Source organism: Trichosurus vulpecula, chromosome 3 (assembly GCF_011100635.1).
Source record: "Trichosurus vulpecula isolate mTriVul1 chromosome 3, mTriVul1.pri, whole genome shotgun sequence".
Lineage (NCBI taxonomy): Eukaryota > Metazoa > Chordata > Mammalia > Diprotodontia > Phalangeridae > Trichosurus > Trichosurus vulpecula.
Window position 1 is genome coordinate 404,570,120 of NC_050575.1, and position 26,272 is coordinate 404,596,391.

Genomic DNA, 26,272 nt, shown 5'->3' on the forward strand with positions numbered 1-26,272 from the left:
GCCTCCTCCCCTCCTGTCTGCACGGACTGCTCATCCCACAAGCCACATCTAGATGAAGTCGGCTGAACAAAGACCAAGCTACAGCTTAGCCTAAGTCACCTTCAATGCTGTTTTCCCTAAATGAATGGATTCAAACAAACTGACTATGAGTTAGAAATGGATGAAAATTCGTTCAGTTATTGACAAAAGCCATGGGGAACTTGACTCCACCAAGAATCTGGCCCATTCTAAGGAGGCCTTTAGTCCAAAGGGCTTTAGCGTTCAGCCAAGCCTATTGTTCTGTGGATGGCCTGACTTGTAAAGCCTGTCAAGCATTCAGAGAGCAGAGCTGGACATACATACATCAAAGAACAGAGGGTTGTAGACGAGCAGAGGGAGCTCGATATGGCCCAGGTGCCCAGGGCAGTTGCCAAAGTCCTGCACACAGGTAGAACATGCTTCTTTGGAGTCGGCTGGTCCGAGGGATAAATCATACAGCCCGTTCACTGAGGGGTTCCCTACATTGTCCACATAGCGAGGGTTTGTGATGGATTTGACGCTCAGTTTCCTGAAGGGAAAGGTAAGACCAATGTTTTCCAGGTTAGATGTGAAAGATGCCCTGTGTATTATTTATAATACAGAAGGAGCTTAACTGCTACATTGTGTAAATGAGCAGACCATTTGTAAGGGCCTGCTCTTAACCTGCCGCCCCCCCCCCCCCCCCCCCCGCCGCATCCTCATAGCCAGGTAAACCTCATTTTAAGGAAACCCATTATATAAAATTACAAAACCGACTGCTGTCACTCATTCTACCACTATTTATTTTCCATATCCTACAAGTTGGCTGCTGGGAAGGATACCAAGAACATAACTCAGGACGGTCAAACTGTGGAAAGAACACTGGGTTAGGAGGACCTGAGTTCTAATTTTACCAAGACTATCTGCTAACTCTGGGCAAGCCAGTTATCACCTCTGGGCCTCAGTTTCCTCATCTGCAAAAAGAGTAGGTGAGTACCAAATGGCCTCTGAAGTCCCCTCCAGTGCTACAGCCATCATACCCAGTTTCCAGCCGATTAAGGGAGCGTTCTTTGCTTTGCCAAGGTTCCAGCACATGGTGATCTTAAACAGAGCAAGCCCAAAGTTCAGCAAATATGCCAAAATAATCTGCATCTGACCAGGCCATCCCCCTGCTCAAAAGCTTCCAAGAAACCTCCTGGGTCCGGTGGCGGGGGCCCTCCTATGCATGCTTGCAGCCTTCTGACACTCCCCTTCCCACATTGCAGACAAACCGAACATCAGCTGGCCACTACCCCACCCTGCTCTGCCCACTCCTACTGCCATCTCTGTCATTACTGCAGCCTCAACAACCAAGGCTCCCCTCTCTCCCACAGGTAGAACACAAGCTCCCAGGGACCATTTCCTCCCCCTGGATAATGGTAATGATAACAGCTAACAAGGAAATGGGGGTTTTCAAGGATTCTGCACGTTCTTCATTTGACCCTCACAAAGACCCTGGGAATTTTGTTGGCTTTTTACAGATGGTAAGTGATTTGGGTTTTGCTTTGTAAATTGCATCACGCAGTTCAACACACTCAAACATGGGGGAATATTTACCATGTGCACAAAATGACACCCGTGATCATTTCTCACACACATGAAACTCCATCTCTCCCCTCCCCCGTTTTCTTGTAAACGCCACTTGCAGGAGCTGAACTTTAGTTTGCATTCCCTGGGCCCTCTCCCCCTCCCCTGACCCCCACCTTTGAGGTGGAGGGGGGTAGGAAGAGAGAGGAGAGGCAGACCAGATGGGGAGGAGATGAGCATTAGGGGAAAGTTAACCTGGGAGGCAGAAGGTGAAAAGCAAAGTGTGCCGGCCAAGTTCAGAGCCAGAGGCCAGAGCTTTGAATCCCAACTCTGGCACTTACTACCTGTGAGGACCTTAGACTGACCTGTCACCTGGCCTCATGTTTGCTCAGCTGTGAAAAGAGGGAGGGTGGCCTAGATAATGTCAGGCACCCTTCCCATTCAGCTCCTTCAATGGAGACAATTCACAAACTGTATCACCTAAAACTGATACGTCTCTCGGGTCCTCATCCTTTATACCTTCTGCCAACGTACAATGGAGCCTGTCTAGTAAGAGAACCTGGATTTGAATCCAGGACACTGCTTCCTCCTCCTTGATGTGCATTCGAGGAATGACACAGTGGAAAGAACACAGGAGAAAAGACTCAAGCCCTGACTTGGCCACCTACCACCTGTACGACCCCAAGAGTCACGTAGCTTTCTGGGGCTGTTGATTTACCTACCAAATCTTGGGTAAATTTGGCTTGGAGGCTCTCCGAAACTCCATAAAGATCTATGATCATATAGCTCTATGGCTTGAAGCATCCCAGGGCCCTTTCCCCCCTCCAGCGGATTCTCAATAATCATCACAATGCTCTGACATTCAAGACCACAGGACAGGTAAAGAAAACAGCAGCTCACGTGTCTCTACCACTGTAAGGCTGACAAAGCGCCCTCCTCCCAACAACCTTGTAAGTCTGGCCCTGCAGTCTGGTTATGAGCCATTTTACAGATGAGGTAACTGGGGCTGACAGCCTAGTCTCGGCCTGTCCACGGCCTCTCAGGCACGAAGGGTCACTGTCTGGATCTGAGCCTGACTAAGGGCTATTTCCATTAGGCCACAATGCCCCTCTCTATGCAATTACAGAGACTTCGTGTGAAATACTGAAGGAAATAAGTGTGAAACTTAGGTGGCTTGGTCCAGTTTTTCGGAAGAAAATAAAGAGTTTTCCTTTTATATTCCAGTATGACAACCCTAGGACTTTTACTCATTAATTCGTTCATTCATCCATCAATGACCGGTGATGATTGCGCATGGGTGAGGGATGCATCAGGCGCTAAGGGGCAGCACTGGGGTCAGGGAAAGGACAAGGGAGAGACGAGGAGGGACCTGACTTGGAATTTACCACCTGATACTGTCCAGCTGCCAAGAACTGGAATTTGTTATTTCTCTACAATAACAGTATTTCCCATTGACAGAAAGCTCTAGGGTTTGCAAGGTGCTTGCTTTGCTCACAGACACCCTGGAAGGCAGGGGTTCTATCTATGCCCATTTCACGGAAGAGGAAATGGAGGCAGGCAGCACTGAAGAGCCTTGCCCGGGCAGATCGCTAGCGGGAGTCCCGGCCCTTCCGGAGACCTGGTCCAGCGCTCCAGCCACTTCCGCAGCAAGCTATCACTGAGGGAGAGATGTCGGGGGAGGTGTCCGGCCGGATCAATCCGGTCACATCCCACGCGGCTCGCTAGCCACGAGCCCACTTAGGAGAAGTTCGCGCCGGCTGCGCAGCCCTCCCCACCACCAAGGTCACCGAACTACCGCTCCCAGGAGGCGACGCGCGGAGCCGGCGTCTGCCCCCGAGGACCGCGGCGCGCACAACCTACTGGGAGCCGTAGTTCCCCAGGCCCGCTTCGCCTTGGACCCGGCAGCCTCCACTACCAAGCCTCTTACCGGAGCTCCTCGGCCGAGTACATCCCGAACGAAATGCCCCGAAGGCGCCGCCAGGGAACCTCCTTGGAGACCAGCATCTTCGTAGCTCGCCCACGTTCTGTGTGCCGAGACGGGCGGCCACGGCGTTCCAACAGCGACTCAAAAGCACCTCACAGTCACAACCACCACGCGACTCAAACTACGCTTGCGCGAAAAGAAACGTGCATAGGGGGAGGAGTAAGTGGACTAGACTATTTTTTCGGGGGGGAGTAAAAGAATTTTTAGAACCTAACTCTCTATACTAATTATCACAATATTTATTGATTCATACGGAGTTTACTGTGTATTTAAACGAAATTTTTAGGAATAGGTAATGAAAAATTTAAAAATATGAACATCCCCCCCCCCGACTAAATCCCTCCCCTATTTTTCCGCCCAGTGGTATCTTTCTCTCTGTCCACTTCCTCCTTTCCCGGCCTCACCTCTTCCCGACATGCTTTGCGCGTAAGTCCAAGATGGCGGCGGCAGCAAGTAGTCGTTTCCTCCGCGTAGGTTGCAGCTGGTCCCGGCTGCCGTTGACCGGTAGGCGGGCCGATGCAAGGAGAAGAGTTACCGGAAACAGGTATGAGGAATGGGCCTGTGAAGTAAAGTGGCCCTCAGGGTCGGTTCGAACCTGTGGTGGGAAAGGGAAGAATAGATGACTGTCAGCCCGAGCTGGAAGAGCGTTGGGGTGCGCATGCGCGCCGTGACTGGCACGTGGGTCAGGGAAGGTGACCTGGCGGCCACGAGCTGGTGGGGTCACACTTGGGGAATCACCTAGTTAGGTTTTGCACTCTGGTCCTGTTGCGGTTTGGGGTGCTGGAACCCCGAAATGTCAGGGGACGGGACGAGTCTGCGTGGGCAGATTTCTAGTAAATCTGCGCCTCGATGGGGTGAGTTTGATACATATATAGAAAAAGAGACTGAGAATGTTTAGATGGGATTAAGGAGTAGTAGGTATATGGGGGGGGACGGGGGCAGGGTGGGGAAGAGCTTCTGTGAAAGGAATGTCAAGTAAGTTATTAAGTGATCTAGGTGGGCTGGGCCAGATGCGTGGAAGAGTCAGGGTCCAGGTCCCGTCACCCTGAGTCCAGAGCCAGTGCCCTTTTGTCTCATCCTTCTGCTGGTTAGCCAGTCTTGGAGGGTGTATTATGAAGGCAGGATTTATGATTTCAAAGAGAATCATATATATGTCTGAATGGTTCAGAACCGCAGGATATAAGGAATTCTCTAAGTAGAAGGCAGAAGAATTAAAGCATTTATTCAAGCTCCAAAGTAGCAGACCCACGAACCAGCGTCCCCATTTTGATATTTAGATCAAAAGCTTCCAGGCCCAATAAGTCCGCCTTACAAGAGTAACCAGGAGGCCACAGAGAAGCATGATGGTATTAAACAAAATCACATACATGCTTCCCCTCTCCGGTAAGAAGGTTACCCACTGGCCTCAAGTCCTTGCTCAGCACTCCTCCTCGGTCCACAGGCGGGTCAGCTCTGGCTGTAGCTGTCTCTGGCTCCAACAGAAAATCAATCTTCAAGCTGTCTTCTCTCCTCTTACAGAGTTTTTGATGTCATCAAGTGCTGTCCGAATCTTGAGTTGGCCCCTCCCCTTAGCCAGCCCCACCTTGGGCCCCACCCCAGTCACCAGTCCACACCCACATAGGTTCCACACCTAATAGGTCTTTGGGCCTGGGGCTTAGCACCTAGTAAGGCTTAATGAAATACACTGAGTTACTCAAAGAAAACAAAGGACATTTTGCTTACCTACACAGAGGGTCGCTACTGTTGCATGTTTTGTTCAATTCAGTAAATGTGTACTTAAGCACCTACTATGTGCCAGGCTGTGCTCAGCTCTGAGATATAAAAAGAGACAAAAGATAGCCTCAGTCCTGGATGTAATTACTCATCTAATCTTTTTCATCCTGCTGGCCCTTTCTCCTTCCTAGGACTGAGCACCACTCAATGAGGTAGGAGCCTCATTAAGCACCGAATTAAATTGTGAACTCTTTAACAGCGATTTTGTGGACTGAAAAAGGAAACCGTGATTTTTTTTTTTTTTATCAAGGTCATCTCGAATTCCAGACACTCTGGGCAGGGGAGTAGGAGGAGAAATGCTGGGTTGTAAGATTGCCTTCCCTTGTCTGTCTCTTGGTTGTTTGCATATGGTTCTTACCATTAGACTGAGCTCCACCATGGCAGGTACTTAGGGCATCATATGTCCTAAGTTGGCTTGATTTGAATTGTATGTAAAAGAGACAAGCTGATCTCCTGGAGGTTCTTTCTAATACTAAACTTAGTACTGTGGCTTCAACATAGGGATGGCCAGAGATTTAATTTTTCCTGGTGATACAATGAAGAAGAGCCCCAAGAACAATTTTAAAGTGACTAAATCTGGGCAGCAGATAAGAGCGCTTGGCCTGGAATCAGGGTGATTTATCTTCCCGAATTCAAATTTGGCTTCAGACGCTTACAAGCTGTGTGACCCTGGACAAGTTACTCAACTTTGCCTCTGTTTCCACATCTGTAAAATGAGCTGGAGAAGGAAATGGCAAACCTCTCCAGTATCTCTGCCAAGAAAACCCCAAATGGGGTCACAGAGTCAGACATGACTGGACAAAATCAGGATAATACTATTTATAGTAGCTGTCCTACTGGGCAGTTATAAGGAAAAAGCTTTGTAAACTGTAAAGTAAACTTGAGCTGTTACATCTTATATCTATACGTGAAGCCACAGTGCTGAAAGAAATAAGTTTCTAATGTTGGAATTATGGTAGAAGTGACTCCTGACTCCCATCAAAATCATACATATAAGCAACCACCTGGACTCAACAATTTGCTGAGTTGTAAAGATGCCATTAGGTATAAAGGATGAGAAATAAGAATAGTATGTATGCTCTGATATTTTTAAGTGAACAGATTCTCTTAACAGTAGGTTGAGATTTCTGGGAGCCCCACCACTTAAATCTGCCCAGGCCGTCCCCACAGTGTAGAGACATTCAATTTTTGGTGAAAGATTTCCTAGAATGAACAAAGTTACAAGGAGAAATTTTGTAGCAGTAGGAAGTCTATCCCTCAATCAGAATGTAACTGCTCCATAGAATCTAATAGGTGTGATGCAGTGGGTAATCCTGAGTGACTTATTACAGATGTTAGAGTCCGATAAGGGTACCATCTTCATTGGAATAGCAGAGCATAAAGGCATCATAGTACAGTGGAAAGAACTTGGGATTTGGAGCAAGATCTGCATTGAGACCCTGCCTCTTTGTTACTGTCTCTGTGACCTGGGAGTCAGGTACTGAGCCTCTCCTGGCCTCAGTTTCCTAATCTGTAAAATGAGGGAGTTTAGACAGAGTGCTGGACTTAGAAGTCGGGAAGACGAGGTCAAATCTTGCTTCACACACTAACTGTGTGACCGGCAACTTCTCCCACCCTCAGTTTCCTCATCTATAAAGTGGGAATGATGACAATACTGTACCTATTTCACAGTATTTTTGTGAGGATCAAGTGAGATAATATGTGTAAAGTGCTTTACAAACCTTAAAAGGCCATATAAATTTTAGCTGTTATTAAATGGCCTCTGAGTTATTATCTAGCTTTAAATCTGAACTAAATCAGTAGTACTTTTATCAACTTATTCACATCCCAGAAGTAAATTGGGCATTTTCACCCACTGATTAAATCACTCTACTGTCATAAATATTAATAAGACATTCTTTGGTTTTATTATTGGTTTGTCTAATGAGATCACCTTTCCAAATTTTGAATAGCAAGATTTATGTTACTATTTTTTAATCACACTAATAACTCAAAACATGTGGGTTCGATGAATATGGCACAAAATAAACCGAAGTCAGTGTGGGACATACCAAACTGTTTTAGTAGTAGGGGCTTCAGAAAGCAGAATTCTTGTCCAGGCTCTTCCATCTGGGAGAAAGAACTCCTCCTTTCTGGGCATCAGGGGGTCGGATTAGAGACTTTACCAAGATCTGTTTCAGCACTGACATTCTGGGAGCTGAGCAGTTCTGTCATCCATGTTCATGGAGATAACTTCAGACTGGAGTATTTGGCATAGTTGAACTCAGTATTTCAGTGATGAACATTTCAGCCTTACGTATTTTATACAGGTTTTATTCTGGAAGTGCCCTCCCAGAAGCAGCAGGAGCTGATCTTCCAGGTACAGTACCTTCAGTGTGCCAGTGGCATCATTTTGGCTCCAAGGCATTTTGGAATTGTAATTCGCCATTTTATTGAGAAAAACTAAATCATCGGCTTTCATTCTGTTCTTTAAGGCTCTGAAGAAGTGGTCATTCCAAAGAGAAAAACATGGTAAGTGATGCTATTATCTCAAAATAGTGATAGTTCTAACTTGAGAGAAATGACAAGATAATCTATGGAATCAAATATAGTATCAGCATTTGTGTGATGTTTGTTGCTCTGTAGTAGTGGTGATACCCGTGTAAGAGTCTTGCATGACAAAGAATCAGAAGAATTAGCTTCTGGTGCTGATCTTGCCATTCATTGACCCAGTGTTTCTCTGAAAATAAGGGAACTGGGCCACATTTGGTAGTCCCAGCACAGGAGAATGGCTGTATAGTAAACCCAGTTTAAAATATCCTGAGAGGCCAGTTTATTTCTGGGAATGCCCTAGTGATTCAGGCTCCTTCCAGGCTTGACCTCATGATATCCATTTGACCATCACCCAGCTTGGGACCCCTATTTCTCCTTGAGACATGGGTTGAAGCATAAGCATCTTTCGCTCTGACTTCATAACATTAAAGTAGAGCCAAGTTAAGCCCCAGCTGAGTGACCAGTACTGTGCTTGGTCCTATCAGATAACATCAGGCCAAGGGTTTCATGAAAAAGATAGAGCTCAAACCAGTCCTTGATGGGGAGGTGGGTGTCCATTAGAATTTGAATTGCTACAGCACAGTGACTTGGGTTTGCATTCCAGAGTTGATAATTACTAGCTTTGTAACCTTAGGCCAGTCACTTATACCTTCTGGGCCTTAGTTTACCATTTTGTAGATGAAATCCATACTGCTTGAACTACCTACCTTACAAGGTCATTGTGAGGTAAGCATTTTGTAAACCTTGAAATGTGTGATGATTATTTTTGTTGTTATAAGGCCACAAGCCCTTTTAATCTTACTTGAAGCTTAAACCTTCTATGTGTGTTGTCTCCATATTAGAATGTCTTAAATTTCCTTTTGTGTTCCCAGCCTTAGCAAAGTGCTTTTCACACAGTAAGCACATAATAAATGCTTTTTTCTGTTCATTCTCAAAGTCCTCGAATGTCATGAGTAAAGCCAAGGAGGTAAAAATTAGGATGGGCGTGGTGGGGTGTGGACTAATGAAGCTGAGCTGGCCACTATGTTAGAAAAATAAAAGAGAAGCGAGGTTACATAGGTAAAGTAGGGCCTGTGATGGTGGGTTTGCTCTCATCATTAGGAATTGTAGGCTTCCATGCAGTCATAACATAATGAAAGCTGATGTCAGAAATGATTGTGTATTTGTCCTTCATTTGGGGAGTGAGGGAGGGCTGTGCAAGGTCACCAGCCTCACTTTCTGCTCCAGAGCCATCTGGGTCTAGCGGCCTGATAATTCACCAGGACAACTGGAGATGGCCCAGGAAGCACTGTGAGACCCGGCCCTTTCAGTTTTGAAATGATTAATTTATTAATGGAGTGGGATCAAGGAGGTTGGAAGCAAGGAGATTAATTAAGCTAGGGTGGCAATAATCCATACTAGCTTCACCATCTGTCCCCATCATTGGCTGCAAGTATATCCTTACAGCAACCTGAAAAGATGGCTAATTTGCTTTGATACTTATGCTAAGGTAACACTTTTTTATTGCCAAGCTGAAACAACGTAGAAATGACTTTTTTCTTGAGAAAAGCATGATGAGATGTAATGAAAAGTTAGTAAACTGTGAGCTGATTTAAAGAAATATAGTTTACCTATAATTATCTACATTTCTTAGACCTTCCTCTTAGCCTGGTGTCATATTTGTAAAAAGCTGCTTTACACATAGAATTTGAAAGGGGATATCAAAAGAAATTAGAGTCAGATTTCATGTCAAAAGCAAGGGTGATTAGCTTATCTATAAGGCATCAGTTCAACACATGCTACTTAGCAGTTAGTGCCATTAAGTGAGTGCTAAGGAGATAGGTCAGAGGGTGGAGCCTAACAACCAGGAGGTGTGAGAGGCAGCCTTAAGAACTGAACTGAGGGGTAACTAGGTGGCGCGGTGAGTACAGCACCGGCCCTGGAGTCAGGAGGACCTGAGTTCAGACCTGGGCTCAGACACTTGACGTGTACTAGCTGTGTGACCTTGGGCAAGTCACTTAACCCCAACTGCCCTGCCCCCCCCCCCAAAAAAAAAAAACCTGAACTGAAAGGGCCAGGGTCTCCCAGTGCAAGGGTGGGGTGAGCCAACTTACTGGATTTGTGATTTTGGTAGATTTTGTTTATCCATTCAACAAGCATTTATTAAATGCTTACTTTGTACTATAAGTCACTGATAAGGCAAGTCTCTTAAGACTAGACGTTTCAAAGAAGGTGCTGAACTGCATTAGTGAAGGGAGTTTCTTCACCTGGGACCTCTGTCCACCAGTGAAATCCCAGGTCTGATCTCTTTCCCTTTGTGTACAAGATTGCCAAATTCATCTTTGGCAGAGATGATGGACCAGAGGTGCAGACTGAGATGGACAATATCAGTTACAACTGGTATATATGTTTATATTGCTTGATTTAAATTTATTAGTTACAAGGGAAGGTTTGGAGGGGAGGGGAGGGGAGTGAGAGGTCACTGTGATAGGAGAAGCATAAAGAAAATTTAGGTGGGCACACAGGCAATTTTAGAAGGTAAGCAAGGTAGTGTTGGTACTACCATGTTTAATACATACTTTAAAAAAACAAACTGTACATAATAGATTTACAGTTTGCTATGTAATCTTTTTTTCTTGTTCGAATATGGATATATTCACATGTGATGTTGATCAAGAGTATTTTAAAAAGAAAAAAGAAAATTTGGGGTGGGATGTGGCTGGAAATTGCCTAGTATAAGTCACTCATTCTGCTGTGCCCCTAAGGTGCTTGCCAGCTCAGATGAAGAAGGAGGTAATCGTGCGACTCTATATGTGTCTCACAATTGGTTCCAGTATTAATAATAATGTGGGGCAGGTGGTATTCTTATCCCCCTTTACAGATGAGGTAACTGAGGCACAGAGTAGCTATGTGATTTGACCAGGATTGCACAGCTAAGAAAGTGTCTGAGGCAGGATTTACACTAAGTTGCTCCTGACTCTGGGCTCTATCCTCTCTGCCACCTCATTTCCCCATAGAAATTGTTTTTGGATTGTCAGTGCTTCCTTTTGGCACTTTTCCTATTGTTTTTTTCACTTACTGCATTCTCTGCCCTTTTTTATCATGTATTACTGCCAGATGAGATGTGGCTGTAGTTCAGAGAGTAGATCGATACTGTGACCACTTCTGCCTTATGAATGGGAGCAGACCTAAGGCCAAACTCCCTTAAATAACTTGGTGACTGTACGAAACTTTTTCATGTTACATCTTTCCATGTTTAAATTCTTATTTTTAGGGACAATGTAGCAGTTCTTCAAGCTCTGGCATCCACTATCCAGAGGGTAAGTAGTCTTTTTTGGATGCTTCATCTAAGCTGTCTATTTTAGTAATAGTAAGATTTCCATTTCATGAGCTTATTTCCACATCTAATAGAGAATCAATCCCTTTTATAAAGCACTTTCTCCTCATTGAGCCTGTGGGGTTGAAACGGTAAGGCAATAATAATAATGTAGATGATAATTGTCAAAATGCCTACGTAGTCCTATATTGCAGGTATGAGAGACTATCCATAAGGAAGGTAAAAGAAGTATAACATTTATTCAGACACCAGAGAACCATATCCCATAACCAAATGTTCAACTCCCACAGCCAGTCAGCCCACTTTATCATAACAGCAAGGAACTTAAAACACCATATAACAGACTGGAGCCCGGCCATCCCAAAACCTCTCCCATCCCCTGATGGCCATTAGGAGCTATAGACTCTCTCTCTCTCTCTCTCTCTCTCTCTCTCTCTCTCTCTCTCTCTCTCTCTCTCTGTCCCTCTCCCCCTCTCCCTCTCTCCCTCTCTCCCTCCATCTCTCTCCCCGCCTCCCTCTCTCCTCTCCCTCTTTCTCCCTCCCATCTCTCCCTCTGTCAGGAAGCTCCTCCAACCACATGTGACTTAGGCTTCCTGTGACATAAGCAGGTTACATGGCCTGTTAATTGGTGGGAAAGATCTTCAAATCTAAATTGCTGGTACAGGGGTCAGTAATTGAAGTATCATCCACATTTCAGTGATGAGCAGCACTGGAAGAGTTAAGGTCTTTGTGCATGGTAGAAAAGCCAGAACTTGAGTCTGACCCAGGACTTTGATGAGCTCTTGGCTTGGGCCCTGAGGAGGAGAGCCACCTTTCCCACAGAGGAGCATTACAGCAACTTAACAGGCTGATTTTTACTTGTAGTAAAGTGGAATTGCTGAGACTTGTTAATAGAAGCTTTTTTTTGCCTGGATGTTACTTTACGTCCTCACATTAAAGATTTACAAAGTGTACCTAGGTACCTTTTGAATATTGCCCCAGAAAAAATACCTAGTGTTCCAGACTACTCTAGCCTAGTTCCCAACCAGTTCTGCTGTGGGAATGTCCAGTGTTTCCCAGCATAACAGAGTTCAGGCTTCCCTTGCTTCTCATGTAGTGCCAAGAGCTGTACTACACCAGGGAGGCCAAGTCTGTTTTGAAGTCCTGAGAAAGTTCATGCCCCAAACCCTGGAAGGGAAGGTTTAGGAATCCCAGTTTCCCAGAGAGCCCCAATACTTGCCCATGTTGAAATGTCTTGGCCTCTCCGGTGAAGGCAAACACTTAGAGATTATATGCCATCGCATAACTACTTGTGCCCCAAAATGTGTCCTCGCCTTGAATGGTTCTTACTGCTTGGCTTAATGGTTGCCAATTTTTAGGCCATGCTCACTGACCTTGCACTTCACTGGAAATTTCTACTTTGAGTCCCAAGTCCTCTCCTTTAGAGTAATAAAAATTTTAGAATCTTCCTTCAGAGTAATTCTTGACCATCACCAGAATGGTGAAACTAAAGAGGTTTAATCTGTCTTCTCCCCAGGATCCCACTGCTGCCCATTACACATTCCAGGATGATCCTTTCCTCATCCCAGTCACATCTTCAGAAGCTGTGAGTGTTTTCTTGTAACCTTGTTGTATCCCAGTCCTTGGGGTGGTGACCAGGCTGTGGTGCGTAATAAGACTTGTCACTCAGCCTTACCCACATGTACAGGTGTTGACTGGTAAATTCCAGTTTGTGATTGCTTTAGAAAGGTGTGAAAGGTAGAGAAGATCGGGAAAGGGACTGAGTGAGAAGGCTTCTTCGTGGTCAGGTCAGCTATCACAGGGTGAGAACATCTACTGAATACCAAGTACTTTTGGAGTCAGCTAGAGAAGGGGAAGTGAGGAAAGTGGAAATTATAAGGTACATGGGATAGGGGGGTGGTATCAGGGTGTGTTAGTACCTTAGTGCCAACATCACATTCATTTCTCAATATAGCCCCTAGTCCACCTCCCCAGGCAGTCTCCCCACTTCATCTGGAAAGCATTGGGTTTGTTTTTGGTTTTTTTCCCTGTGTGGCCAGGCTGTGCTTTTTTAAACTTTTTCTGGACAAGTTTTAAGAATCTGCCTTGACTTCAAAGAGGTTGAAATTTGAATTTTAAATCTCACATGCAGACTTATTTGGTTGAAACTTTGGGGGGATAAGAATTACTTATAATAAAAATTAAACTTAGCTAAAATGTCTTCATTCTGCATTACAATCAAGGTGGTCCTGTATTTTTTTTTCCTATACTGTATTAATAATAATGAATGATAGAAAAAAGAAACTGAAAAATGCTATCAATTTCTCCTCCTTAACCCTTTGAATCCAAGTAAAAATGAATACCAGCTAATGTCTAAATCTGTCTCCTTTTTTAATGCAGCGTATGTTTTTATTGGCAAAGGATTCTGGAAAGAAGGCAGCAAAATATATTATTAATACGTATCCTAAATTTTTTGAGAAGGACATAGCTGAACCACATATACCGGTAAGTGGAGCTTGGTCATTTCCCACTCTAGATAAGTTTATTTTTAGGTTTTCTCTGAGGTGGTCAACATTTGCCTTGCCATTGAGGAGAAATCTTCTAAAAGCATTGTGCTGAAGCAGAAGGTGCAAAAGAGAGATTCTTCTACCTTTAAATACTTTATTTTCCTCTTTTGTATTAAGAACAAACAAGGGGTGGTGTGATTACAAGGCAACATGAGGTAATTAGTATCTAGCAAATAGTTCTACAGGTTACTCTCAGCAACTTTTCAAGAAATATGTTGCCCCAAGGTCCTTTTCCAATATCCTTGTCTGATGGAGGAGAGAGGGAAACATTGACAGTTCTTGGAGAGTTGATCCCCCGAGGCCTGATTGGGCAGTTCTGTTCCCCCTAACATCTGGCCTGTTTTTAGTGCCTGACGCCTGAGTACTTGGACCCTCAGCTGGAGGAAGTAAGTGAGGCTGCCCTCCGGGAGCGCATCCGGCTTCACAAAGTCAAAGCTTCTGTGGACATGTTTGACCAGCTCCTTCAAGCAGGTAACAGTATTTAAACTGATCTCAGCTCTTAGAAATGGGCCCCAAGCTCCTCTTGCTGACCCTTTTCTCACCCCTAAGTTAGTGTGCTGGCATGGTTTTTTGGAGAAGTCTCCAGTTTCTCCTATGATAACTCTTGAATTGTGAGCTTTTCCAGGCACAGACTGGCTTTGGCCTTTCTCTGTATCTCTAGTGCTTAGCATGACACCTGGCACACAGGAGGTGCTTAATAAATGTTTAGTGAGGGGCAGCTAGGTGGTGCAGTGAGTAGAGCACCAGCCCTGGAGTCAGGAGGACCTGAGTTCAAATCTGGCCTCAGACACTTGACACATGTACTAGCTGTGTGACCTTGGGCAAGTCACTTAACCCCAATTGCCCTGCTTCCCCCCCCCCCAAAGAAAATGCTTATTTCTGTCATTCCTTCTTTCATAATTCCAGATTGCTTTACCAATTTGCAGCTCCACAAACAGTGTATGAGTGTACCTATCAGTCCCCATGGATTCATTTACCATCTGTGCAGAGAACCTCTAAATCCATGTCACTCTCCTGAGCTCCAGCCCCACTCTGCCAGCTATTGTCCATTTCTTCATAGATTTCATGCAGGCATCCCAGCTCTCTATGGTGACTCGAGTAATCACCTAACTCCTTTGTCCCTCCCATCTGCATTTTTAGAGGGAGCAGGAAGTACCAAATCATTCCCAGGTGCAGATTGAGCCAGATTAAAGTGTAAATGGGAAATAGTATGTGCTCACAGGGATCCCTAGGTACTGTTCAGTGGCCCCTATTTCTATTTGAGTTGGACACCATTGGACTAGATGACCTCTGAGTTCCTTTTTACGTTCCTTCATCCAAAAAGGAATCTGTTACCTTCCCCCCAAACCCACCTCTCCTCTTAACACGATGATGTCTATTGTGAGCACTGCCATCCTTCCATACGTTGAGTTCCTAACCTCAGAGACCTTTCCAATTCCTCCCTGTCCCTCACTCCCCTTATCTAATCAGGTGCCAAGACTTGTTGGTTCTCTCTCTCCACGACATCTCTCATGTGCCTTCCCTTCTCTCAGCTGCTGCCCTGCTTCAGGCCTTCTCCCCTTCCCCCAGTATTCTTATCAAACTCTAGCCACTGCCTCTTCATTCAAAATGTGGTCCAGAAACCTCCTTCACCAGGAAGTCTTTCCTGTGCCCTTCCATGGATTTATTTTGCACATACTTAGGTACTTTTTGACTCCCCCATTAGATTCTCAGCTCCTGGAGAGTAGTGATTGTTTCATTCTTTATATTTACGTACTCAAGGCCTGGTGCTTATTAGGCTATTAATAAATGCATGTTGGTTGTTTGATTGTCTTTGAACTCATATCCCTAGACTGGCATCTCTGGATCAAAGGCTATGGATGATTTTCAGTTACTTTCTTAGCATCACTCCAAATTGCTTTCCAGAATAATCTGACCATTTGAGGGGTCCTCCACTATATTAGTGAACCTGTCTTTTTGAGATCCCCTCCAGTGTTGTCTATGGGCATCTTTTGTCAGTTTTACCAATGGGTTGAGTTTTGGAGATGAATTCTTAGTTGTTTTATTAGTAGATTTGTACTGTCTTTCATCTTTCACCATTTCATAATTCTCGTTTTGAGAACTGTTTGTTCACATTCTTTGACTACTTATTTGCTGGAGATGAGCTCTTGATTCTATGTGATAATTCCATCTATGTCTTGGGTGCCTTTACCAGAGATGATTTCTTCCCTCATTCTGGGTGCCTTGATTTTGATCCTGCCTTTCAGTAAATGTAATCTAAATAGTCTTCCACAGTTTCCTTTCTCCCTTTTTCATTTAAGGAATACTCCCCTAGCCCCAGCTGCATTGCTAGTTTTAGCCAATGATAACTGCTGTGCTTTTTGCACATCATTTGAGCCTCACAATAGCAGCTCTGTGAATTAGGCACCAAATTCTGTGTGCGGTTCCTGCCTTGAAACGTAATTTGAGCTCTGGAAGGATGCTTCTCTGGCTGTTTTTTCCATCATCACAGGGACTGCTTCTCATTTGTGTCTTAGAACCATGCTGAATTGGAGTCAGAAAGACCAACACTTGGGTTCTTGCTCTGGGACAGATCATTTTGTGACCTGAATGAATGATTTTTGTTTAGGCCTCCCATAGAATGGAGTGGACATAGCAACTTCCAGGACCATCGCAAGGAAAATGCTTTACAAATGTTAAAAGACAGTTATCAAAAGGTCGTCATGAGCAAGCATAGTTGGCAGCAGGTACTTGGCTCCTTCCACCTTTCATGGCCTCTTTTCTTTGCTTATAGGGACTTGTGTATCTTTGGAAACAACAAACAGCCTCTTAGATCTGTTGTGTTACTATGGTGACCAAGAGCCCCCAAGAGAAGAACAACCTCATCAAATTGATGAATCAGAAGCATTGGTAAAGATCAGTACATTGGGGCTTGGGGGAGCTTGGGGACTGCCATTATTTTCAGTGGGGAAACCTCAGTTATATTCTCAGTAAGTACAAAAGTAAAGCAAGGACACCACTTCCCCACACACACAGCTTTTATTAGTGGTAGTGGGGAACTAAGAGGAAAAAAAAGAACAAACAAAATGAGCCCTTTCACTGATGAGCCGATGGCTTGCTCAGAAAACCACAGAATCGTTAAAGAAACTAAATGAACAACTGATAACTTTAGTAAAGTAAGATAATCTATAAATCTGCAAAAATCAATAGCATTTCTGTATGTCAGGAATAAAATCTGTGAGAAAACGAAACCTTAGTATAACTACAAAATGCTGCAGAAGTTTCTGAGAGACTACTAAATAACACTTAAAAATTCTACGAGTACAATTGCAAATATTTCTCTAGAATTGCTTTTGGAATTTTTCAAAGTTTTTAAGTAGCAATAACTCCCTGCTCTGCTTGGGCTTTGACCTGAGCCACAAGGGGCTGGAGCTCTTGCAGAGGCCTTAGGCTTGACTTGCTGACTTGGGGAAAGCCTCGTTGGGCATCTCAGAGTTATGTGAAGCAGGGGATCTTGTGACTTTGTGCTTCTGATTCCATCTCTGCCATGAATTTGTCACATAGCCTTAGGTTACATTTCCTTTCTGTGCTTCAGTCTCTTTATACAGTGTGTCCCAGAAGTCTTCATGCCATTTTAAGCGTTTAAGACTAATTTAATCTGTAATAAGACTTTTGGGACACCTTGTCTTTATAACCAGAAAAAGGCACCATTTTCCCTTGCCTTATATCACTGCTTTGAGCAATTGAGAATTTTTTTAGTTGTGTCAGCATTAATTACAAGCTTTACACCCCAGAACAGACTGGCTTTTGACCAGCTTCTGCTGGTCACTCTGAAATAGGAGGCTTCCCTGCCTGCAGATTTGCTGTCAGTGCCAGTGCCTTTGTCACTGGAGCAGTAAGGAAGTCCTCTTTCATTTTTTCCTTCTTCTCTTCCCTTCCAAAAAAACTGAACAAATCAAAATATACCTCCCTCTTGTAAGAACATTATCTCAGACTGGGGAGATTCCTTTGTCTTCTAAAGATGTAAATAACCTGATTCAGACATTTAAATACAAGTTGAGTTTAATCTGTTTTCTTTGCTTTTGACACCTGACTGAAATGAGGACCTGAGAAGTTGAAATAGGTGGTAAAGCAGATGTGGTTTTGAATTTGGGACCCTTGTGAGGAGGGATCCTTAGGGGTGGCTGGCAGGTGAGGGAAGGGTGTTAAACTGAAGAGCTTTGGGTAGTTGGGCCTCCAGGACACAGATGCCAGGTTGGCACTGCGAGGCAGGATTGAGGCACAGAGCGGAGACGGCTCCTCAGTTTGCTTGTCTCCTGTCCTGGTGGTATCTATGCAGTGATGCTCAGAGGCCATGCCCAGGCTCACTACAACAGCCAACAGCAATGGCCCTCTCTGCTGGCATGTTTGGTTTGTCTCAGAACCTAGTGTGTGAATCTTAAGATTTCATTATTTAACATTTAAAATTATGTTTTCTTTTGAAAGTAACAGAACTTAAATAATCAGAGACAGAGCTGATTTGGAGACTAGGCATTTTTGCTTAGTCGCTCTGAGGCATTCCCTCAGTTCTTTTCATTTGGCCAAGCCATTCTCAGCTCAGACCTCCCTGTACCTACCATCCCAGGTGTAGGCCTTGTCTTTGGGCTTCTGCCCTCCTGCTTCTCCACTAACAAGCCAGAGCTTCCCCCGTGCTCAGGACAGTCTTTGCCTTGGGCAGCTCGCGCTGGGTGGCCAGCATTGCTAGAGCTCTGGGGTTTTCTGCCTTTTCCTCCTCCCTCTCCCAGGTTCAGCGTCTTCTCCTTGCAACATTGCTGGGCTTGCTCTGGTCGGTCATCTCTTGGCCAGCTCCATGAGAATTTACCCAGTGGGTGTGCATTAGCAGCTGGGAGCCTTTTAGTTTGATGGTATATTCAGGAAGAAAGTCATTTTACAGCCACTTTTTCTCCTTGTTTGGGGGTTTTTCCCCACTTTTTAGTGGAATTCACAGCGAGATCACACTTTAAGATTTAGAAACATCTCACAACTTGTAGTGAAGGAAATACAGAAGTTTCACACCCTCTCTACAGGCAAGGAAGTTTAGGCCCAGCACTAGTCTTGTGCTCCCCCAGCCCTGGGCCTGGGCTTCTTACTCTCAGTGTTGGCTGTGACCTGTACTCTTATTTCTGGGACGTCCGTTTTAGGAGGAAGCAGAAGAAAAGCCAGCACGAAAGGGGTCCAGACAAAAGGTAGCCGTTGCATCACAGCCCAGGATTACCTGGAGGTGGGTGGATTGCCTCTGGTGACTGCACTTACATGTGAAGAAGACCGAGCACTTAGGGGAGTTCTAAAGATCAGGAGCTACGCAGGCACATTGTCGATCTCTGAAAGTGCTTCTCACATGCCGTTGGGAGCCTTTTCAACTTCCGATAGGGTGCGCATCTCCAAACATGATTGAAGCACCTGTTGGCCTTTTTTTTTTTTTAGATAATGTACTTTAATTCCACCCATACTGTTATCTTTGTTATCTGTCCATGACAGAGCAGCACCACTGGCTTTTCTAAATTGCCTCCCTTCTTCTGAGAGAGTTTGAGACCTTAGTTCTAAACTGTGCTGTCCATTACATGCCCTATGATCTCAGCCCCAAACCAGAGCACGTTGATGTCCCCCTGCACGTGCAGCGTCTGGGTTACTTGATTAGAGTTTCATTGGTGCCAGTTGGTGCCATACACACAGGAGGGCCTGACAGTGCAGATGCCAGGCTTTCTCCCCTTGGTCACCATCCCCACCCTCAAACAGCTTCTGTGGGAAAGCAGAGAGGATGTACATGGCATCATCCCCATTTGATAAGAAAACCAGGGCCCTGGGAGGCCACCAAATCACTTAGCTGATTAGTGTCAGTACTGGAATTCAAAGCCCAGTGCTGCTCCCCTTGGAGAGCTTACTACCCTTGCAGACCAAGGGCCTGACATGAGACCTAAGGGGCCAGAGTCATCAGGGACATGGGGGAGTGGGGGAGGCTTGGAGCAGCTCAAGGAGAAGGCTTGAGCATCGGTCCCACAGCTGTCCTGGATTTGTTTGGCTCTGCTGCTGTTTTCAGCCTCGTCATGTGTGATTTCTTCTTTAATCTAGAGCAAACAACAACGCAGAAAGAATTTTCAACCTAATGCCAGAGAAAAACGCTCATTCCTATTGCACAATGATCCGAGGAATGGCCAAGGTAGGCCCAGGGCTGTCCCTTTTCTCTGCTTCCTTGGCTAACTGTCTCCTGCTCACTAGCCTCCCTTTTCTCTTGCCCTTCTCTAGTATCAGGCAGACGAGAAGGCCTTCCGCATGTACACAGACTTACTGAACAGCCGGCTCCAGGGTGAGTGCTTCTCAGGAGGGTGTAGATGGGGGCCATGTCCTTGCTGTGTCTCCAGCATGGAAACCTCTGATAGAGAAAGTTTGTCAGGCACTGGATGGAGGCATGCGGTCTGAGCTCAGGTTTGAGTTGGGGTGGAGAAGCTCAGGAGGCTTTCTCAGTTGATGTGTGGTCAGAGGGGATTGAGTCAGACAGGATTAGCCAAGCAAGATGACCCTTTGCTTCCTCTGTCATCCCCTCATCACCTTCCATCTTCATCCCCAAATCGGTTTTTATTTCTTCCCTTTGCAGCTGATGTTCATACTTTCAATGCACTGATTGAAGCTTCATTCTCAACGAGAGAGAAATATGAAGATAAATGGAATCTTATATTGGTAAAGTTGTTTTATTTTCTAGCAGTTTGTGTGAAATACCGTAGGTGACCTGAAAATTCCATTTCAGTTTTTAAAATTGTAATAATGATGAATTACATTGCAAATGAGGTGAACCGGATGATTGATGACAGAGTCGCTGATGGTGATAGTAGAACGGAGAATTCTTGAACAAAGAAGTAAAACATGAGTCAGAAAAACTGAGTTCGTTTCCTCTCATTGACATGGAATGATTGGACTTGTACCATCCTGGACATTATAGAAATGGAAAAAATAACCCACCCATGTTCCCCTTTCTGGGAAAGGCTGCTGTTTGGAGTGGCTGTCCCTTCCTGTGTATTGGGCGTAGAGAGGACTCTTGAGCATGGCCATCACGGGCTTGCTAAATTCTGATTAAGAGGTGGAATGCTAACTTTGGGATATACTCACTGCTGACTTTTAGTGTAGGTGAAAAGAGAATACCACAAGAAATATAGAAAAAGAAAGTAAACTGTTCATGGATGAACCAGTTTGGCTTCATAGATTGTAGAGTCATCACCCAGAGCCCTTCAGATAATGCTTGAACATAAAACTGCACTCTCTCATTTGCAAACGTCTTGGTCTTTAATTCTGCTAGGATTTGTTGAGACAAATGGCTGAACAAAAGGTGAAACCAAATCTTCAAACGTTTAACGCCATTCTTCGGGCCCTTAGGAAAATGGGTTCTTTTGGAAGAATTCCTGCCTTACAGACCCTGTGTGAAATGAAAGCGCTCAAGATAGGTGAGTGGGAGTCCTAGAAGTTGACCCAAAGAGCCTGGGTTTGGGACATAGTGTAGACTTTGGCAGCCGGGTCTGGTTATGCAGTAGTCCCATGTAACCCATGTAATCATTTTTGGGTTTGACTTACTGTTGTTAATCAGTACTAAGTGATGTGGCATGGTATGGTAGATCAAGAGTGTCGAAAGCCTGCTTCTGGTGTCTCTGTCCTTTCAGTTCTCTGTTGCCCTTAGCAGGACTAAGCTTTAGAGAAGGCCCTCCCTGGACTGCCTTGGTGGCAACTGTTCCTGTTTAGGAGCTCTTTATACAGGGAAATTGTAGGTCTAGTCTGGAAGAAACATGCCCATAAGTCTCCCAGGGTCCTCCCACTGTTCTTTTCCCAGGCAGTCAGCACACTGAAAAACCAGCTTCAGAATGTGTGTCTGTATTTTTAGGGTACCTTGTGGCATTAGAGCTAGAATGAGCAGGTTCATACATGTCCTAGACCCACAGAAATGCTGTGTTGTAGCAGATGGGGGCTCCTGGGGATGTGGGATTACTTGGAAATTCTCTGATCTGGAAGCTGTAGTGACTTCTGCCTTAATCGGCTGCTTTGGCAGAACAGAGTCTGCTTTTCTCGTTGCACTTAGAGCTCCTTGGGCCTGGCATTGACCTAGAGCATCAGCCTAGTGTTGGTGTCCTCAAAGAAGAAGCCACAGCCCGGCTCCTGAACCCCACCAGCTTTGCCTCACTGATAACATCCCGTACAGTCGTCCTGAATTGTGTCCGCTGTGTTGTACTGCCCAGAACAACTTGCGTTTTGCACAGAGCATCTCAGTTGTTTATTTCATCCTTCTGGATTGCTGTAGAATTATGGTCAAAGCATTCATATTGAATAAAACTCCCCCCCCCCCAACTTTTCATTTAAAGACTGGAATCTGTCTAAAGACTAGAAACATACAACTGTTCATAGCTGTTTCTTTACAATTAAGATTTACCTGTGTCCCAGCTTCATGGTGTGGTTAGTGCAGCCTAGACTTTGTGAATAGGAAGCAAAGAATACTAGACTAGAAGCCAAGAGACTGGGCCTTGAGTCTTCTCTCTCCCACTTACTGTGTGACTGGGTAAGTTATGTGACCTACCATGGCTGGCAGTGAGAAGAACGTTTTGTAAAATATAAAATGTCCTAGAAACGTCAGCTATTAAAGCTTCATTCTTCTTTGTTTTATCTCCTTTCTGGCAATTTTGAGAACCTTCACTTTCAACGTATCACTATATACTTGAGATGTTTTACAAATCTGGTATGTATACCCTTGTGTTATGTCTGTCTGTAGAAACTTTAAAAATGCTGTGAATGCAAACCATAATTAAACAGACTCAGTGGGCTTCTGAGGGTGTGGTTACTTCTAGATCAGTGTGCGAGTGTCAAGACTATTTGCATCGTGTGTGTTTAAGGTGGGGGGGTGGGGAGGGACCTTTATTCCTGTCTTTGACCTCCTTGGGGGTATATGCCCAAAGAGGAGATCACTGAGCCAAAAGATGTAAATAGTTTCTTGACTTTACTTGCATATGAATTACAATTTTAGACCTGCTATTAAAGTAGTTTTTTTGTTTTTTAATGAGAGATTTTCACTTTGAGTTCCATAGAATAGTATCTTGTGGTGTGTGCACACTGCAAAGTCTTAATTTTCTCCGGCTGGTCCTGTTTGATGCTGCCCAGAGCAATACTAGATTGTGTGGAGTTTACAACTTCAGCTTATACTCTACAAAGTGGTAGCCTGTTCCCGAGCATCACTTATGGCCCTTAACATCAGGATAAATCAGGAAGACCACTGTCACTGCTTTGACTTGACCCAGCTTGTTACAGCAGTAGGACAAGGAAGAGAAATTGGGAGAGTGAGCATAGGCCAAGAAGAAACCGAACAACCCCTTGTGGCAGAGGACATGACTTACTTAGAGAACTACAGAGTAAACGAAAAAATTAATGGAAGCAGTAACTTCAGTAGGATCATATAACCCATGGAAATTATTACCTGTTGTACATTACTAACAAAACCCTATATGAAGGAGATTAAGGAAAAAAAGTTTCATTCATTCATTAACTGCAGAATATCTAAGATCTGGGAGTACAGATGTCAAGACACAAGAATTAGATGCATAAAACTACAGAACACTTTTTATAGAATTAAAGATAGACCCACATAATTGGAGAGAGATTAACTGCTCATCATTGGGCCATGCCAGCGTGATCAAGATGACAACTACCTGAATTCCTTTATGGATTCAGTGCCTTCCCAATTAACAGGACCGTATTAAATTTTAATGGCAAAGCTACATAACAGAATTCCAGCGTTCATATACAATCTCCTTTTGTGTTTTCCTTAAGATGAAAAAAGTAGAAATACATCCCATTTTAATTGGTGCCATGAGGTTGGAGGGACCAGCCAAAGTTCTTAAAAGAAATTCATATGCTGCTTTTATTCTGCAGCCCCAACTGTCAAAATCTCCTCTAGTTTTTTCTCTGACATCATCAGTGAGCTCCAGGGCAAGAAGCTATGCGTACAGGACCTGGATGACGGTAAGTGCATACGTAGAGGTGTCAAGTGACCTCCCTCTCAGTTTGCTTTCTCTCCCCACTTAGCAGTGTTTGCAGGGAAGACACCACTAGAGCGTGTCATCTGAGGAAGTTCTATCAGGGTGGAACTACTTTTTTTTATTTTAATTTTTAATAGTTTCAGATTTTGAGTTCCAGATTCTCTCCCTTCCCTACCCACTGAGAAGACAAACAGTGATATCAATTATGTATCTTAAGTCATGCAGAACATTTTTCCATATTAATCATGTTGCAAAAAAAAATAAAATATAGCCAGAAAATTATATTTCACTTTGCATTCAGTTCATCAGTTCTCTCTCTGGAGGTGAATAGCATTTTTTCATCATGAGTCCTTTGGAATTGTCTTGATTTATCGATCAGAGCAGCCAAGTCTTTCATAGTTGATCACCATTACAACTTTGCTCTTATTGTGTACAAGGGTCTCCTGGTTCTGCTCACTTCACCTTGCATGACCACATGTATGTCTTCCCAGGTTTTTCTGAAATAATCCCACTTATCATTTCTTATAGCACAGCACTGTATTGTCACATATGCCACAACTTGTTCAGCCATTCTCCAGTTAATGAGCATCTTCTCAATTTTCTAATTCTTTGGAACCACAAAAAAAAAGTTGCTGTAAATATTTTTGTGCATATAGGTCCTTTTCCTTTTTCTTTGATCTCTTTTGGATTCAGACCTAGTAGTGGTGATTCTGGGTATATGCACAGCTTCATAGCCCTTTGGGCATCGTTCCAAATTGTTCCCCAGAATGGTTGGGCTAGTTCATAGATCCATCAGTAGTTCATTAATGTACATATTTTCCCTCATCTCCTCCAGCATTTGTCATTTCTCATAGGTGTGCCATCTGGTACCTCAGAGTTGTTTTAATTTGCCTTTTTCTACAATCAGTAGTGAGTGATTCAGAGCATTTTTTCATGGGACTATAGATAGCTTTGATTTCTTCTCAAAACTGCCTGTTCGTGTCCTTTGACCATTTGTCAATTGGGGAATGGCTCTTATAAATTTCTCTTGGTTCCCTATGTATTTGAGAAATGAAACTTTTATCAAAGAAACTTACTAAGATTTTTCCATAGTGCTTCACTGTCTGTGGTACCTTTTAGCAAAATGCAGTTTCCATGATTATCTGTCTCACTTAGGTCTGTTTTTGCTTTTGCTTTGTCTCAGATCACGATCACTGGGGAGGAATTATTTTTAATAAACTGAATTAATAAGTCCTGCAGCTTGTGCTGATTTTCACTAGATTCTACAGCATTTTTAATTAAATAAAAATTTTAGAGGATATTTCGTCTATGCTGACCAGGTGCTAATACAAGCCTTATGTTTCTTTTAGGCCGTTTCTTTCCATCTGCTATGAAGGTGGTAAGTACATTTCTTGCAAGTTTTCTATTTCCAGAGAAGACCCTGCTCTCCCTCAGACTCACCACCTTTCCTCCCTTTTGCTTCCCTTTCCATTGCTAGTTTTTCTTCCATATTTGTTTATTTCTAATTCTGAGGGTCAGGTTATGGTCCATTGTCCCCAGCTGGGCAGGCCTTGATTCTGGTGCGAGGCCAGCTGTGCCCGTGTGAAGAAGCCCAGCTCCAACACTGGCCTCAGCAGGGCGCTGTCCACACCCTTCACCACCAGAGCCTGTTTTGCTCTGTTTTTCTGAGGCTGTCTCCCCACTTCCCCCAGGCTAGAAGTACAGTGGCTGCCCCAGGGTCTGACAGCATTCTGATGAGTGAAGCACCTCAGGCCTGTCCCCTTTCTAATAGACCAGGCTGCCTGCCTGCCCTCTCTCGGCAGCCTTAGTGCTCCATGTGGCTCTGGTGAACTCCAGACTGGCTGGCCTCAGACTCCCTTGGGTGGGGGGCGCCTTATAGACACGTGCTGCTAGTCAAGGTTCAGGCAGATACTTCCCGCAGCTCTGTGCTCATCACCCCCACTTCTTTGCAGTGCTTCATGCTGAAAGACCTTGACCTTGCCTACCAAGTCCACAACATCTTAAGGACAGGTGACAACTGGAAACTACTTGGGGATGCCTTTCAGAATTCCTTCTATTAGTAAGTTGGATGATGCAAATGTGAACATTGGTTCTTTTGTGTTTCTTTTATTCGTGTATTTGCCTCTGCTGCTAAGGCACATGGTACTGCAGGGTTAAAGCAGACTGTTGTCAGTCCTTGTTTCAACAATCCAGCTGGCAGCTGCTGTGGGGGGTGTAAAATCAACAACAACCAGCTCACAGAACGCTGCAAAAGCCTAGGTTCTTTTGATCTGCTTTACCAAGGAAAGGTGTTAACAGGCTTAGTTTAATTCAGCATACAAATACCATTCACTTAGTTCAGGGGAAAAAACCAGCACCCTGAACTTCAGAGCAAATACAAATACAAAGATACATTAGAAACAGACCAAATACAATTCATAGTTACCAACATCTAAGTTCAGCCCAGGAGCTCATAACAATGGCTGGCCCATAGTCACTCACGCCACCACTGCTTGTGGGTCAGAGCTCCAAAAAAGAGAAAGCCAACCCCTGGTTT

The 26,272-nt window shown here is 44.4% G+C and overlaps 2 protein-coding genes across 3 annotated transcripts in view; one reads left to right on the forward strand and one right to left on the reverse strand.

Moving 5' to 3' along the window:
• POLR1A (RNA polymerase I subunit A) overlaps positions 1–3,668 on the reverse strand; it is a 76,208-nt gene extending 72,540 nt beyond the window's left edge. The window contains exons 1-2 of the mRNA XM_036748540.1: positions 3,491–3,668; positions 343–547 (exon numbers count right to left, since the gene is read on the reverse strand). Coding sequence (XP_036604435.1) covers positions 343–547; positions 3,491–3,567 — 282 coding nt within the window. The 5' untranslated portion in view covers positions 3,568–3,668. The remainder of the gene's footprint in view (positions 1–342; positions 548–3,490) is intronic.
• Positions 3,669–3,955: 287 nt separating this feature from the next.
• The window catches only part of PTCD3 (pentatricopeptide repeat domain 3), a 29,046-nt gene continuing 6,729 nt past the window's right edge, over positions 3,956–26,272 (forward strand). The window contains exons 1-17 of one of the 2 annotated variants that reach the window (XM_036748542.1): positions 3,956–4,091; positions 7,630–7,679; positions 7,795–7,831; positions 11,106–11,151; positions 12,685–12,753; positions 13,548–13,652; positions 14,062–14,185; positions 16,488–16,603; positions 18,874–18,953; positions 19,802–19,889; positions 19,976–20,036; positions 20,325–20,407; positions 21,021–21,165; positions 22,392–22,442; positions 23,630–23,719; positions 25,086–25,114; positions 25,689–25,795. In XM_036748542.1, the coding sequence (XP_036604437.1) occupies positions 3,985–4,091; positions 7,630–7,679; positions 7,795–7,831; positions 11,106–11,151; positions 12,685–12,753; positions 13,548–13,652; positions 14,062–14,185; positions 16,488–16,603; positions 18,874–18,953; positions 19,802–19,889; positions 19,976–20,036; positions 20,325–20,407; positions 21,021–21,165; positions 22,392–22,442; positions 23,630–23,719; positions 25,086–25,114; positions 25,689–25,795 (1,388 nt within the window). In that variant the 5' untranslated portion in view covers positions 3,956–3,984. Of the gene's footprint in view, positions 4,092–4,216; positions 4,402–7,629; positions 7,680–7,794; positions 7,832–11,105; positions 11,152–12,684; positions 12,754–13,547; positions 13,653–14,061; positions 14,186–16,487; positions 16,604–18,873; positions 18,954–19,801; positions 19,890–19,975; positions 20,037–20,324; positions 20,408–21,020; positions 21,166–22,391; positions 22,443–23,629; positions 23,720–25,085; positions 25,115–25,688; positions 25,796–26,272 lie in introns of those variants that run through there. The other variant, XM_036748543.1, reaches the window with a different exon arrangement.